This window comes from Pristiophorus japonicus, chromosome 8 (genome assembly GCF_044704955.1).
Source record: "Pristiophorus japonicus isolate sPriJap1 chromosome 8, sPriJap1.hap1, whole genome shotgun sequence".
Taxonomy (NCBI): Eukaryota; Metazoa; Chordata; class Chondrichthyes; family Pristiophoridae; genus Pristiophorus; species Pristiophorus japonicus.
This window is the reverse complement of record NC_091984.1, coordinates 89,751,613-89,767,389: the sequence shown is the minus strand read 5'-3', so window position 1 is coordinate 89,767,389 and position 15,777 is coordinate 89,751,613. Positions and strand designations below refer to the sequence as shown.

Here is a 15,777-nt window from a genome sequence, read left to right as displayed (position 1 = left end):
AGTACTTTTTTTACCACTGCACTCCAGGACCTCATTGGTCTTTTCTACTTTAAAAGCTCCTATAATTTTTGTCTACTTTAAAAGCTCCTATAATAATTTTTGTGCATGATTATTGAGAGTTCCCTCATTGGAAGGGTTCTCTTAATTAAACCAGTGTTGTCCAATACATTAGATACTAGCTACATATCATTTTTTTATTTACTATCCAGAAATACAATTAAAGTACTTGACACTCGCTGAATGTGTAATCTCAGTGCTCCCATTTGCACAGCGTATCCATGTGTACCTTTTTGTGCATTTGTTGGTAAGGTGAAAAGCAGTGTTTTTGATCATTGTGTGCTTTGGTTACTGAATGATAATCATGTTGAGTAAATGCACACATGAAGTACATTTACCTGTATGTAAGGCATTTTCTACTAAAATTAGTTTGTGACTAAAATGTTGCTGCTCTAGACACAACTGCGGCTGGTCAGCAATTTCTATTGGACAATACTGCCTTAAATTTCTGAATTCTATCTTTATCAGAGTGTGTGTGCTGATCTTTTGTGGTTTCTGTTTACACCAGGCAGTGCTGTGTAAGCTAAAAGCTCCAAATGGTGTAGCATTGCAAAGCATAAAAGGTGAATTCAAACAATAAATGATCTAGAATGTTGGGGCTCCTGTAACCTTGATGGCAATCTGCTATAGTTTGAATTTTCAGACTTTATAAAATTTTCATTGTTCTTAAATTCAGTTTCTTTAGCACATTAATCACTAAACATTTTCAAGTGTTGACCTAAAGGGCCCAAGTTTCGAGCTGCGCCTAGAACGGCGCAGTCCCGACCTGGACGCCCGTTTTTCGCGCCACAAAGTGCGCCTAAAAAACCCTCTGTATTCTCCACCTCCCTGCAGGTCCTCTGGCCCTCGGCGCAGCGCAGCAGGAGCTGTAGGGGCCGGAGCCAGGTCCCTGCGCTAGAAACAGAGCCGGGACCTCTGCACATGCGCTACAGTGGGCACGCAAGTGCAGTAGCTCCAGGCGCCCGAAACTGTGTGGGAGGGGCCCGAAGCACGCAGCCCCTAGCCCTGGCCGAATGGCCTCACTGGGGCTGCGTGAATAAGGCTCCTCCCACGGCGGGCTCCCGTTCCCCCCTCCCCTGGACTCGACCCGTCTGCCGCTGCCGCTGCCGCTCTTCCCCCCCCCCCCCCCCCCCCCGGCCCCGACCCGACTCAAACCGACTGCCGCTCCTGCTCCCCCCCCCCCCCAGACCCGACTCGACCCGTCTGCCGCTCCCGCTCCCACCCGACTCTGCTCCCACCCGACTCTACTCCCCCCGATCTCCCCCCTCCCCGACCCCTCTCTCTCTTTTTCTCTCGCTCTCTCGCTCTCTCGCTCTCTCGCTCTCTCGCTCTCTCGCTCTCTCGCTCTCTCGCTCTCTCGCTCTCTCACCGAACCTCCCTCCCCGACCCAACGCCACCTACCTGTAAATCTGGTGCTGGTGCTGGGGACGGGCCCGGCCCGTTCAGCCTTCGGTCCTGAAGGCAAACCTCTTCCTGAAAGGCCTGCCTGAAGAACTTTCACACAGGTAGGAACATGGTTTATTTAATCTTTTCTTTGCTTATAAATTTTTATTCAGGTTGGATTTATTTGTATAAGTATAACTAAGGATTTATTGTAGAATTTAATGACTTCCCTTCCCCCCACCCCCCACCTCGTTCCCGAAGCCTAATTTGTAACCTGCGCCTGATTTTTTTAATGTGTAGACAAGGTTTTTTTGAACGTACAAAAATCTTCACTTACTCCATTCTAAGTTTGTTTGGAGTAAGTTTTCACTCACGAAACTTTGAAATCAGGCGTAAGTGGCCGGACACGCCCCCTTTTGGAAAAAAAAATTCTGTTCCAAAGTGAAACTGTTCTAACTGACTAGAACTGGAGCAAACTAAATGACGAGAATTCCGATTTCTAAGATACTCCGTTCTACACCAGTTGCTCCTAAAAATCAAGAGCAAATCATGTGGAAACTTGGGGCCAATATGTGCAATTTGAACAAAACTTAATTTTTTTTAATGAGTGAGTTTGTAATGATTGCTGATTAAAAGTTTTATATGCATGAACATTTCTTTATGAAATGTTTAGAATTGGATAGGGTAAGTTGATTCATTAATCTAGAGCATATATAGCATGTTGGCAATTAACGTGTCCAGCTATCAAATACACAATTTGAAAGACACCAATAAATCTGCATTCAATTGCGGTCAGCCTATTTAACCTCCCTTTGTTTGACAGAAACCAAAACTGAAATGTATTAATAAACTTCAGCTTGTCAGACTGAAATGTCTGTGATGACTGCCTGGAGAAAATAGCTAACAGAAGCCAATATTAACCCTATATAGCCTTCAATAAGCTAACATAGGTAGAATTTTCATCGCAGCAATCAGTGAATAAATCAGCTAAGAATCTATATGGTCTTCAGACCAATGTAGCTTTCACTCTATGCTGGTTGATGCTGTGGGTTGGTCCACTTGTCACCTATCCTATTTTAAGATTTCCATTGTTTATCCGTTGTCAATATTTTTGTTGAAGTAGGGCATCTTGTTCAAGGACATAACTGTTTTTCTACAGCTTATTTGCTCAAGTCAAAGTAATAAATGGCACCTGTAAGTGAATAAGTATCCAGTTAGGGATGGAGACTGAACGATGAAAGAGAATGAAATACACTGCGCAGTGATTCCTGAATTGCAGGGATCAAGGAAATGTTGATGCCAAGAAAGGCAATTTTATTTATATACATATGCATGACTAGATATTATGGCATATTAATTTCTTGTATTCTTGATTAAATGAGATGTTTTCTTTCAGCTTTTGTTACTTTGCTGAATGGAGAACAAGCACAGGATGCCATTCACAAATTTCATAAGTCCAGTTTCCAGGGAAGAGAGATATCAGTTCAGCTACAACCTACTGATACCTTGCTTTGCATTACTCCGCTACCGCTCTCCTACACTCAGCAACAGTTCGAGGAGCTGGTCCGCCTTTATGGAAACTTGGAGAGGTGTTTCCTTGTTTATAGTGAGACTACCGGCCATTCAAAGGGTTATGGTTTTGTGGAGTACATGAAGAAGGACTCTGCTGCTCGAGCTAAATCTGAACTTATGGGTAAACAGCTGGGACCTTGCATACTGTACGTGCAGTGGACAGATGTCGATCATCTCTCAGCTGATTTCCTTCATTCAAAGTGCCTTTGCATAGATAAAGTTCCCCATGATTACAAGGATGTAAAGGAACTGACACAACTCTTCTCTCGGATGTTTAAGCCAGTTTTCTGTCAGGTATGTGGAGCAGTGAGGGAATATGTTCATGCTGTTTTTGTTCATTGGCATGCACTGTTCACTTCAAATTCAGCAGTTGTAATATTTTTCAACTGGATATGCAACATTATAAATCATATGAATTGGATAAGATTATTTTGCAGCACTAAAACTTTCTGCATGGAACTTTTCTCCTACAGTCTACAGGTTTGGTGCCATCTAACCATTACTTTTAATTTATCTCATTATCTTTTCTACTGTTTTAAACTTTGGTTTTCTGCACAATGGGCCATGGCCCTTCATCTAAGTTTCTTAATTAAAAAAAAAAAATTGTGCCATGGGAATTTTGATCTGAACTATTAAGTGACCTTGCATAATCTTTTTCCTATTATTAACTAGTATAATACTTTTATGCAGGAGCTGACCTGACTGAGCCAGTTGGGTTTCCATTAACGGGAATAGCAAGGAACAAGATTCAGCCAATGAAACATGCTTCTTCCTTAGATCAAGCACTTTTCCCTGAGGGAAAGTTGCTGCATAAATACTCCTTACTCCTAAAGGCAACAAACAAAAATCCAGAATGTTCACTCGTTTTCACACTTGTATAGCTTAATCCTAGCCTGTTCTCCTCCTCTGTTTCTCGTCCTTCTGTTTTTGATCTTTTGTTTCTCCTCTTGTTTAGTAAATTTAGCATCACTGTTGTATTGGATTATTGCTCCTCTGTCTTGAAAGTGAGTACCCACAGTAAATAAAAGGTTATACATAAAATTGGGAGGGAAACTGCCTCAATAGAATTTCTGGGTTGAATTCACTAGATGTGGAAAAAATCAGATCAAATCACTAACATTATTTTTGGAGTGCTGTACCTCATTTTTTACAGCAATCTTTGATCAAAATCTTTTACTGAAATTCTCCCTGTGATGTACTTTGGTGAATTAAAAAGAGTTCAAAAATCTTATATTGGCTTTCACTCAAATATGTCCTTTCTATGTTTTCTTGGTTGCCTTCCTCCCACTCCTGTACTCCCAGGTAGCTGTGCAGGAACTGGGGAGAAGGGAAAAGAAACAGTTTTATTTATGAACATTCAGTAATCCAGAATAGCATGGGATGCAAAGTAAGATGTAGATGAACTTGATTTCACCCCATCTCTTCTGACTGTACTGATTCGTTATGGAGTAAGTTTCCTCGAGTGGTAGTGGTTTTCCATTATCTTGTTGTAGTGGCCATTCTTCATGTGTGCCTGTGCAGAGTATCCGCAAGCTATTTAACTTTGGTTTCAGCCCAGTGCCGCCTCATCTGATTTTGCATTTTCCAACCTGGATCACTAGATAATGATCCGGAACACTGACTGGGTTTTATTGTTCCTTTCCTTGACCCAGAGATACTGACTCTGCCAGAGACTGCGAACTGAACCGCAGATCTTTCTAGTCTGTACGCTGGACTGCCTTTAACCGTACTTGTAATCTGCAGCTGTCTGAATCCTCATTTTCCAAGTCCTGCTTGTGTGTTGTCTGAGGTTATAATTACAGAACAGTTTTATTTTATAAATACTTGTTGTCTATTTAAATTTTTTTTAAATGGTTCCTTAGCACACAGTTTTGCTACGGCTTCCTGGCATTTAAAAACAATTACTGTTTGTATTTGGACTTATCTTCTGTGACCTTTTCCCAAATTGGAGTGCGTTTTTAAAATAATTTTTGATGTTATAAGCACATCACTGAGAGGATTGTCTGGAAAAATTGTCAGTGTGCATTTCATTGGTTTTTCAAACATTTTATTTAATTGCACCCTATTGAATGATTTTCTAAAGTTTAAAGATTCCTGTCATTCCTTTTTTTTTTTTACTTATCCTGCCCACCGCACACCCCCTTCACCATCACCCCAATCCTGTGCGTAGGATGACTATATCTAGCTTGAAAAGAAAGGAAAAGAACTGAGCCCATGGAAAAAGTATCCATCTCACTGAATATTGCCTAGAATACAGAAGCAGTGCTATTTAAATGTTTTTAATGCACTTAAATTTTCTTCCATTTATCTGCCAGATTGCCCAGGGCTCAGGTAGCCATCCTTCTTTTGCAGTGGTCGAGTACGAGACTGCAGATCAAACTGAATTAGTGCAGCGATCCACTGACGGAATCTTTATTGGGGGCAGCCATGCCCGTGTTTCGTTTTGTGCACCAGGGCCTCCGGGCCGCAGTACACTGGCAGCACTTATTGCTGCCCAGAGGTTGGTAAGTCAAGTTTTTAACTCCTTTTTTTTGGAACAATGAATTGTACTGTTAAACTATAGAACTGGAAGAATTTTAACACTCATTCTGTTCCTGGTTCAGTAATGAGCAGTATTGTGAATGGTAATTTTTATGTATAGGAAGAGAAGGAGAAATCACATTAATTTCAAGTGATGAATCAGGAAATTTGAAGTTGCAAGCCTGTGTTTGCATCTACAATTTTAGTCATTAAAAGAAATCATGTCAACATATGCTTGTATTTTAAAAAAAATATATTAATAATAAGGTAGTTAAAGCAGCTGTATATTAACACTTAAATAATTTGAACAACCTGTCTGTAGTTTTTTTCCCCTTCACCCTCCCACCATCCCAAAAGGCTGCTTCATTGGGGTTTAGGCAGCTGTGTAGTACCTTACCCAAGCAGCCCTTCTTGAAGTGTGAGCCTTGATCGTGAGTTTGGCAAGCTATTAAAACATGAGTTCCATTTTTTTTAACTGTACCATTTTCTAACCCAGGAGCGCTGAGACCAATTATAGTGTCCATACTGCTGTCCTGGCTGAGATCAGCTATTTCAGCACTGTGTCTTAGTCTATGTGGCTCAGTACCATTCTAGGTAACATTGGGTAATCTACTTGCTTTGAAGTCCTTGTTCCAATATGACATCCTCACCATTAAGCCATCAGGAGAAGTGTGAACAGTTATTGTTTTAACAGTGACTGCAAGTAAAATTATTTTTCAGTTTATGTACTTCTGTGTCCTATTGTTCCCTTAGTTTCTGCTACTCTTTCGTAAGGAAAGAAGAGGGAACAATGTTTAAACTTATCGCTAACAAATCTTTCAGTTGGGAGGCAGGGGCTGTGAATGGAACTCCAGAAACGTGAGAAACATCAAGTCGGGCCAGGGCTATTGATAAATGGAAGGTGTCACAATGAGCACCAGTGGCATATAGTTGAGCCCGAATTATTGTTTCTCCCCCAAGAACCAGCCCTCATAAGCTGGTATTTATTTATTTCACCCATTCTTCCACAAAGTAATTATGCTCAGACTAACCAAAGCACAGAAACTGTCTCCTTGTGAAGAAATCCCCATAATTGTATGCTTCTGTCCCACTGCTACTTTGAAGTGGGAAGGCCTAGTGTGCCATCGATCTTGATTTCCTCACTAAGATTCAGGTTAATGGTAACTAGTGGAGGTGGGAAAGAGAGGGATGGAGTCATTGGGCATGTGTTTACCCTCAAAATCTTTGTAGATGAAATGCAGTATTGTAGAGCTTGTTTTTTTTTAAATTTCCAAATTGAAGGGTTAATGCATTGCTAGGGATTATCCATAAACTTGAATATAGTAGAGAGATTTTTGCACTCATCAGCAAGTTTGTCAGCCCTTGTCCTGTTTTATGCTTTCGAATTGCTGATTGGTGGCAACCCAAAGCATTTTATATAAAGCTCACCATTTAGAACCAGAGAATTGTGATCAACGCACACCACTAATGATGGAACTTCGTACACAAAATGGCTTCCAAGCTGCCTCTAAGCAGCGTTTTCAAAACTTGAGACAAGGTATCAAGGATTCACTTCATAATATTCTACATTTGCAATTTAGTGGAAGAGCCTTCACCAGTTGGAGACATTGTCACTATCCCAGCATGGCCTCTGGACTCAGGGTGGGGGGAACGTAAGGGAGTTGTCAATTGGGGGAGTCTGGGGTGGGGAGGGGGTGCGGGGGTGTCTAGCGGAGCTGGTGGGATGTGGTGCATGGGGGCCTAAGGAAATGGGGTGGTGGGGGGTGGTGGGTGGATTCCAGCAATCGGTAGACGGGGGCTTGGGCATCAGCAAGTGGGCAGGGAGGGGGGTGGGGGCAGTGTGGCCTTGGGAGTTGGCAATTGAGGGGCCTTGTGATCTGACATCATGTGGTCGGAACATCACGTGATCATGCCTTCAACCAGAGTTGGCAACCCTAATTTAATCGTTAGACAATTTACATTGATCCCAGCACACTGATCTATATTTGATGTACTTTCCCAATAAATGGGCTGATCCATCTTTTATTAAAATCCTCCCAGTATTGTTCTGATTAAAATCTTAAGATAAATTGCAAATTTGTTACTGTACATATGCTATGAAGGCAACTAATGTACTGCTGTGTAAACTGGTATGATGCTTTTGTTTTGGTAATACTTTGGTATATAACTCATTTAAAATCTCTCTTGTCCTAAGTTGCTAAACGGCAGAAAGGGCCTTCTTCCTGAACCCAACCCGTTACAGATTATAAACAGCCTGGGTAATCCTGCTGCATTGCAACTGCTACTGAGGCCTTACTTCAATGGGCAAGCTGGCAAGAAAAGTGAGTTTTTTTTGCAAGATAATTTTGCTGTCCTTGTGACTCATTGCAACTCTTTTTATATACTTAAGTTGTGGATCCCATTACAATCTGTAGTGTCTTTTTTTTTTACATTACATTTCATTTCAAAGCAGCTTTTTTCAACTTGGTATTTTAATGGGAAAAAGGGTTTGAAGGTCGTAGGTTTCTTTCTAGACAAAGTGAAAGGAATACATAAGTAAACATTTTATTTCCATGAGTGTTCATCTACTTTTGGGTTCTTCACATGGAATTTGATCAAACCATGTCTAATTTGATCTCTCCCAACTTCAACCATAGAAATTCATAGCACAGAAACTGACATTCAGCCCATTTGTCTGTGCTGACCCTTTGCTGGAGCAGTCAAAAATTAACCTCACTGTCTCTCTGTAGCATTGTATTTTTCTCCGCTTCAAATATTTCTAAGATATTTATACAATGTATCTTTAAAAGATGCAACTGTCTCTGCCTTAATCACCCCCTGTGACCAAGTATTCCATGCTCCAATAACCCACTGCATAAAGACATTTCTCATAAGGTCCTTTCTTACTTTGTGGCCATTTTAAATTGATGCCTTTTGTCATTGACTGCCCAACCAGCAAAAATAGCTGTTCTCATTCAGTTTAACAAGATGCTTCATAATTTTATAAGCTTCTGTTAATTTTCCTCTTGGCCTTCTCTGCTCCTGATATCTTTGATCTCGCCTCATAATAATAGTTTCCCATTTCTGGCATTATCCTGGTGAACATTTGTGTTATGGTTTCTATTACTGTAATATCTTTTCTATAATGGGGCATCCAAAATTGCACATAGTGCTGTAACTATGTTTAGTTCAAATTTATCATTAGTACTTTACTCTCGTATTCTGTGCCTCTATTTTTATGCCTTTTTCTACGTGCATTTGAACGCGCAAGAAATTATGTTTTTGAATACCTAGATCTTTGATCATCCACATCCTTCAGTGTCTTTCTATTGAGTGTATATAGTCCACGTCTCTGAGCCATATAGGAGGGCGGTTATCACTACTGCCCTGTAGGCCATAAGCTTGGTGCCAGTTTTGAGGTCCTGATCTTCAAACACACACTTCCTCGGGTGACCGAAGGCTGCACTGGCATACTGGAAGCGGTGTTGAACCTAGTCATCGATGCCTGCCCTTGCTGATCGTAGGCTCCTGAGGTATGGAAAATAGTCCACATTGTCCAAGGCCGCGCTGTGGATTTTGATGACCGGGGGGGCAGTGCTGTGTGGCGGGGTCAGGTTGATGCAGGACCTTTGTCTTACGGATGTTTAGTGTAAGGCCCTCCTATATGGCTGAGATATGGACTATATACAGCAGACATCGCAAAGCGTTGGAGAAGTACCACCAGCGCTGCCTCCGCAAGATTCTGCAAATCCATTGGGAGGACAGACGCACCAACGTCGGTGTTCTCGCTCAGGCCAACATCCCCAGCATTGAAGCGCTGACCACACTCAACCAGCTCCGTTGGGCAGGCCACATCGTCCGCATGTCCGACACGGGACTCCCTAAGCAAGCGCTCTACTCTGAACTCTGACACGGCAAGCAAGGTGAGCAGCGGAAACGTTTCAAGGACACCCTCAAAGTCTCCTTGATAAAGTGCAACATCCCCACCGGCACCTGGGAATCCCTGACCAAGACTGCCCAAAGTGGAGGAAGAGCATCTGGGAGAGGGCTGAGTACCTCAAGTCTCGTTGCCAAACATGCAGAAATCAAGCGCAGACAGCGGAAAGAGTGTGTGGCAAACCAGCCTCCCCACCCACCCTTTCCTTCAACCACTGTTTGCCCTACCTGTGACAGAGACTGTAATTCCCACATTGGACTGTACAGCCACCTGAGAACTCGCTTTGAGTGGACGCAAGTCTTCCTTGATTTCGAGGGACTATGATGATTGAGTGTATGCTCCCATGCCTTGTTTTTCCATATTGCCATGCATTTCTCCACATTAAATTCCATCTGTCACTTGTCTCCCCATTCCACAAACTTGTCTGTCTTCGTGAAGTCCCTTACAAACCTTGCTGCTGTCTGCCAAACCACATACTTTTGCAGTGTTAACACTTTTTTTTAAAGATCATGCTCCCAAATCAGCTGTACATAACAAGAAATTCTAATCTCTGATATTCCACTTTCAATCTATTTTTAATTCGAGCAATGCCTATTTACTTTGAACTTTTGGGGGGGCCAAAATTTGGTAACTCCTTGTTTGGGGGCAGTAACCGAGACCAGGCAGGACTTCCTGCGCCCAGCGCTGAAGTCCCACCCCGGCCTCGAAATTGGGGTTACCGCCCCACAGAGGAAGTGGAGAGCTAAGTGCGGGAACTTTCCAGCGCTACGTGGATCATCACGTAACATTAGCAGAAGAACAGGGCCCTCTCCTTCCGTTAAAGGGATGGGCATGCTGTGAGCTCTGCAATGGAGCAAGGGGCCACCACTTCAACAATAGCAGCCCAGCACAGAAGCGGGAGTGCCAGGCTGAAACATGGCAGCACGCATCCCCATGAAATCGTCAATGCAAGGCTGCGACCGGTAAGTCGGTTATTGAAAGAAAAATTGCACCACGCATCTTACCTTGAATTTTTACCCTCCAAGCGGAGTGCGGCCCCGTTCCCTCCTGCCCCACAACCCCCTGAAATATCTGCGCCGCTCTAATTCTGCCCTCTTGAGCATCCCTGATTATAATTGCTCAACCATTGATCGTCGTGTCTTCTGTTGCCTAGGCCCTAAGCTCTGGAATTCCCTGCCTAAACCTCTCTGCCTTTCTACCCCTCTCCTCCATTAAGACGCCCCTTAAAACTTGCCTCTTTGACCATGCATTTGGTCACCTGCCCTAATTTCTCCTTGTATGGTTCGGTCTCAAATTTCTTGTTTCATAATACTCTTGTGAAGCGCCTTGGGTTGTTTCACTACATTAAAGGCGCTATATAAATACAAGTTGTTATGTATCATTCATAAATTTTGCTAAAGCAACCATAGCCAGCATACAGGAGGACCTGAACAATGTCTGGGTTGGGTGGCAGGAACATTTGTGTTATGCAACTGCCAGGCAATTATCATCTCCAAGACATTTCTACCCAGCCACTTCCCCATGATCTACAACAACCCACCATTGCCGAAACCCCCATCAACATTCTAGAATCATAGGGCTCAATTCTCCCCAGTGATTTGCGCCATTTTTTTGGAGCAGGCCGCTTTTTTTGGCCTAAGATTAAAAATCCACAGTTTCCCCAATCAGTTTGCACCAGCGTAACTGTTCGTTACGATAGGTACGTTTTTTTTTTCAGCCAAAGGGGGCATAACCTGCCACCCGTGCCAATTCTGGCCATTTAGGGAAGTTTGGCCAGCTGAGAGTTACTCCAATTCTGCTTAGGCCAGCATATGTGGCCTCTGCGGCAAAACCTTCCGGAGAGTTAAAGAAATCGGCACAGGTAAGTGCAGCAGATGCCCGGACAGTAGCAGCAGTAAAGGTGAGAGAGAGGTGAGGGGAAGCCTTTTGGGTGTAGTTAAGTGAGGGGACTGGGAGGGAGGAGGCCATTCGGCCTAGGGTAGGGGAAGGGTAGCAGACCGGCAAGCCCTTCGGCCTGGGCTAAAAGCGGGACCAGCAAGGCACTCTGGGCGGGGGATTGGACCGGCAAGGCACACAGCCAGGGCTAAAAGTGGGGAGCGGGACCGGTAAGGCACTCGGGACTGCGGGGGGGGGGGGGGGGTGGGGGGTGGGGGAGGGAGAAAGGAGGGAGAGAACCGGACCGGCAAGGCGCTGCGGGGGGAGGGGGATTGGACCGGCAAGGCACCTGGGGCTGCCGGGGGGCGAGGAAAGCAGACCGGCAAGCCCTTCGGCTAGGGGTGGGGGAGTGGGACCGGTTTTAATAATTGGAGGTAAGTTATTGCAATATATTTTAATGTGTTTTTAAGTTGATGCAATATGTTTTAATGTGTTGCGAGCTTGGCTGTATGTTTCACCTTTGTAGCCTCAGCTCGTATTGTTACCGTGGCAACCTGATCTTTTTGCCGCAGGTCAAGGCTCCACCCCCAAAACTAAAGGACAGGCTAGGCCACGCCAAAATGAGGAAATCCAACAGGGAAACTTGGAACTTTTTTTTTGGCGTATTTGGGCCCCCAAAAAACAGAAACTCTTCAAGTACGCCAAAAAAAAGCGTTAGGGAAAATTGAGGCCATGCACAATTACAGCATGGAAGGAGACCAAAAGAAATGTCTTGTATTCCTTTGCTTTGCGCAATGAAACTATTGGGGAAATAATGCAGTAAATTAGCGCATATTACACCTGATAGAATCATAGAACCCAAGTTTCGGCCTCAGTTGCTCCTGATTTTTTTCGAGCAACTGGTGTAGAACGGAGTATCTTAGAAATTCAAATTCTCGGCATTTAGTTTGCTCCAGTTCCAGTCAGTTAGAACAGTTTCACTTTGGAACAGAATTATTTTTTCAAAAGGGGGCATGTCCGACCACTTACGCCTGTTTTCAAAGTTTCGGCAGTGAAAACTTACTCCAAACTAACTTAGAATGGAGTAAGTGAAGATTTTTGTACTCTCAAAAACCTTGTCTACACTTTAGAAAATCAGGTGTAGGTTACAAATTAGGCATAGGGAACGAGGTGGAGGGGAAAGGGAAGTCATTAAATTCTACAATCAATCCTTAGTTATACTTATACAAATATTATACAAATAAATCCAACCTGAATAAAAATTTCTAAGCAAAGAAAAGATTAAATAAACCATGTTCCTACCTGTGTGAAACAGCAGCAGCCTTCGAGCTGCTGTGCTTCAGGCAGGCCTTTCATGTTGGAGACAGACTGGTGTGGCATCAGTGTCTCGACGGCAGTCCCAACAGCGGCAGCAAGCAGCCTTCGAGCTGAGCTGCTGTGCTGCAGGCAGACCTTCATTCTGTTAGTGGTTGGCCGGCAGCCGAAGGATCAACACCGGACGTACGCAGCTTTTCAAGGGGGCTGAGGCCATTTGGCCATGGGATAGGAGCGGCATCAGTGGCTGGCCGGCAGCCGAAGGATCAACACCAGACACACACAGCTTTTCAAGGGGATTGAGGCCATTCGGCCACGCTTAAGGGGCGGCGTCAGTGGCTTGACGGCAGCCGAGTCCTTTTTTAAAAAAGAAATGGCCGAGTGCCAATGTTTGTTTGACACTGCGCGCACACTCCAACGCGCACGCGTTGGCTCATTTAAATTGGACCCGACCCCCACTACTTACAGAATTGGCACGAGTGTTTGGCTCCGACCCCAGCTGTGAAGAGCGCGCCGCACCAAGCTGAGATCGAGCTCCGAGGAGCCGGAGAATATCGAAGTTTTTTTCTAGCGCACTTTTAGGCGTGAAGAACAGGCGTCCAGTTCGGAGGTGCGCCGTTTTATGCACGGGTCGAAACTTGGGGCCATAGATTCTATGATACTAAAGAAATGTTAGTGGATGGCTGCTTATCCGATGGCTTGGTGTGGAGAGGAACTGCTTGATATGTTACTGAACTATACAGACTAGGAAACTTCCAGATTTAATCCCTGCTGAGTTAGCTGATCTCAACTAGGGCACCGGATGGCATTTAGCAAATAGTCTTAACATCCCCTAGGCATGGGAAAAATCAACCATGGTTGCTGTTCCTGATCACAATATTTCCTGCTGGAAGGTCAGTGTGCCCATGTGTGCGTGGGTGGGTGTGTGTGCCCGTGTTTGTCATGCTCAGAGACATGGACCATATACAGTGGACACCTCAAAGCACTGGAGAACCAGCACCACCAACGCTGACTACGCAAGATCCTGCAAATCCACTGGGAGGATAGACACACCAACATCAGTGTTCTCGTTCAGGCCAACATCATAGAATCATAGAAGTTTACAACACAGCATGAGGCCATTTCAGCCCATCGCATCCGTGCTAGCCAGCAAGAGGCTATCCAGCCTAATCCCACTTTCCAGCGCACTTCAAGTGCACATCCAAGTACTTTTTCAAATGTGTTGAGGGTTTCTGCTTCTACCACCCTTTCAGGCAGAGTTCCAGAACTCCACAACCCTCTGCGTGAAGAACTTTCCCCTCAAATTCCCTCTTAAACCTTCTACCAATTACTTGAAATTTATGCCCCCTGGTTGTTGACCCCTCGGGGAAATAGGCCTTTTCTATCCACTATATCTTGACCCATCATAATTTTATATATCTCATTTAAAAACATAGAAAATAGGTGCAGGAGTAGGCCATTCGGCCCTTAGAGCCTGCACCACCATTCAATAAGATCATAGCTGATCATTCACCTCAGTACCCCTTTCCTGCTTTCACTCCATACCCCTTGATCCCTTTAGCCGTAAGGGCCATATCTAACTCCCTCTTGAATATATCCAATGAACTGGTGTCAACAACTCTCTGGTAGGGAATTCCACAGGTTAACAGCTCTCTGAGTGAAGAAGCTTCTCCTCATCTCAGTCCTAAATGGCTTACCCCTTATCCTTAGACTGTGTCCTCTGGTTCTGGCCTTCCCCAACATCGGGAACATTCTTCCTGCATCTAACCTGTCCAGTCCAGTCAGAATTTTATGTTTCTATGAGATCCCCTCTCATCCTTCTAAACTCCAGTGAATACAGGCCCAGTCGATCCAGTCTCTCATATGTTAGTTCTGCCATCCCGGGAATCAGTCTGGTGAATCTTCTCTGCGCTCCCTCAATAGCAAGAATGTCCTTCCTCAGATTAGGAGACCAAAACTGAACACAATATTCCAGGTGGGGCCTCACCAAGACCCTGTACAACTGCAGTAAGACCCCACTGCTCGTATACTCAAATCTCCTAGCTATGAAGGCCATTTGGCGTCTTCACCGCCTGCTGTACCTGCATGCCAACTTTCAATGACTGATGTACCATGACACCCAGGTCTCCCCTCAGCCTCCTCTGTTCCAAGGAAAACAAACCCAGCCTATCCAAACTGTCCTCGTACTAAGATTCTCCACTCCCGGCAACATCCTCCAAAATCTCCTCTACGCTCTCCAGTGCAATCACATCCTTCCTGTAATGCGGTGACCAGAACTACACGCAGTACTCCAGCTGTGGCCTAACTAGTGTTTTATACAGTTCAAGCATAACCGCTGTAAATACTGGATTCTTTTCCCTTCAATCTGTTTCAGCGAATTCACTGACACGCGAACACTTTTAGTCTTAGCAACACAAGACCTTTATTCTTTTCTCCGGCCGGGACCTGTTAAGATAAAGGGAACACCCTCGATTTGAGCCTGTCCACCTCTCTCTTGACAAGTCCCGTAACAGTACAAAAGCTCAATTTTTATACATTGTTACAGCGGAACATATTTGAGTGACACTCAGTTTATACAATCATTGGTCGACTTCCCCCATAGCATACCCAATTGCAGGCTAACAACTCTCCAAATAGGGCGGGCTCCAGGAATGTGTTTATAGTTTCGATTTTACATAGCATTTCCTTATTTTATGGCTGGTTATTAGCAGCCCCTCGTCTGTCTCATGCCTGACTTTGCTTTTTCGCGTAACTCGTGTTTGACCACAACTCTGAGTAACCCCTTTTTGTGTCGACATTGCAAATATCTCAACTTGACATTTTCTTTTAGCCATTTTCCCATGATCCTATTCAACTGACACATTCACAACTCTTCTATTCACATTCTCACCGCCCTGCTCTTGTATTCATTGCCTCGGCTAATAAAAGCAAGCATTCTGTATGCCGCCCTAACCACCTTATCTACTTGGCCTGCTGTAAATGTGGATTCTTTTCCCTCAATCTGGTTCAGCGAATTCACTGAATCGAACACCGTTGCCGCTTATAACAAAGCAGACTTTATTGTTAGATTCACCGGCCGGGACTTATCAGAAAGAAGGAATGCTCTCTCTCTAGAGTGTACCCGCTCCCTACGGATAAGT

The 15,777-nt window shown here is 44.2% G+C and overlaps 1 protein-coding gene across 10 annotated transcripts in view; it reads left to right on the top strand.

Annotated features, from left to right (window-relative positions):
• raver2 (ribonucleoprotein, PTB-binding 2) overlaps positions 1–15,777 on the top strand; it is a 123,916-nt gene that overhangs the window by 46,816 nt on the left and 61,323 nt on the right. For all 10 annotated transcript variants that reach the window (XM_070887039.1, XM_070887032.1, XM_070887034.1 and 7 more), the window contains exons 3-5: positions 2,837–3,306; positions 5,328–5,516; positions 7,727–7,853. In XM_070887039.1, coding sequence (XP_070743140.1) covers positions 2,837–3,306; positions 5,328–5,516; positions 7,727–7,853 — 786 coding nt within the window. The remainder of the gene's footprint in view (positions 1–2,836; positions 3,307–5,327; positions 5,517–7,726; positions 7,854–15,777) is intronic.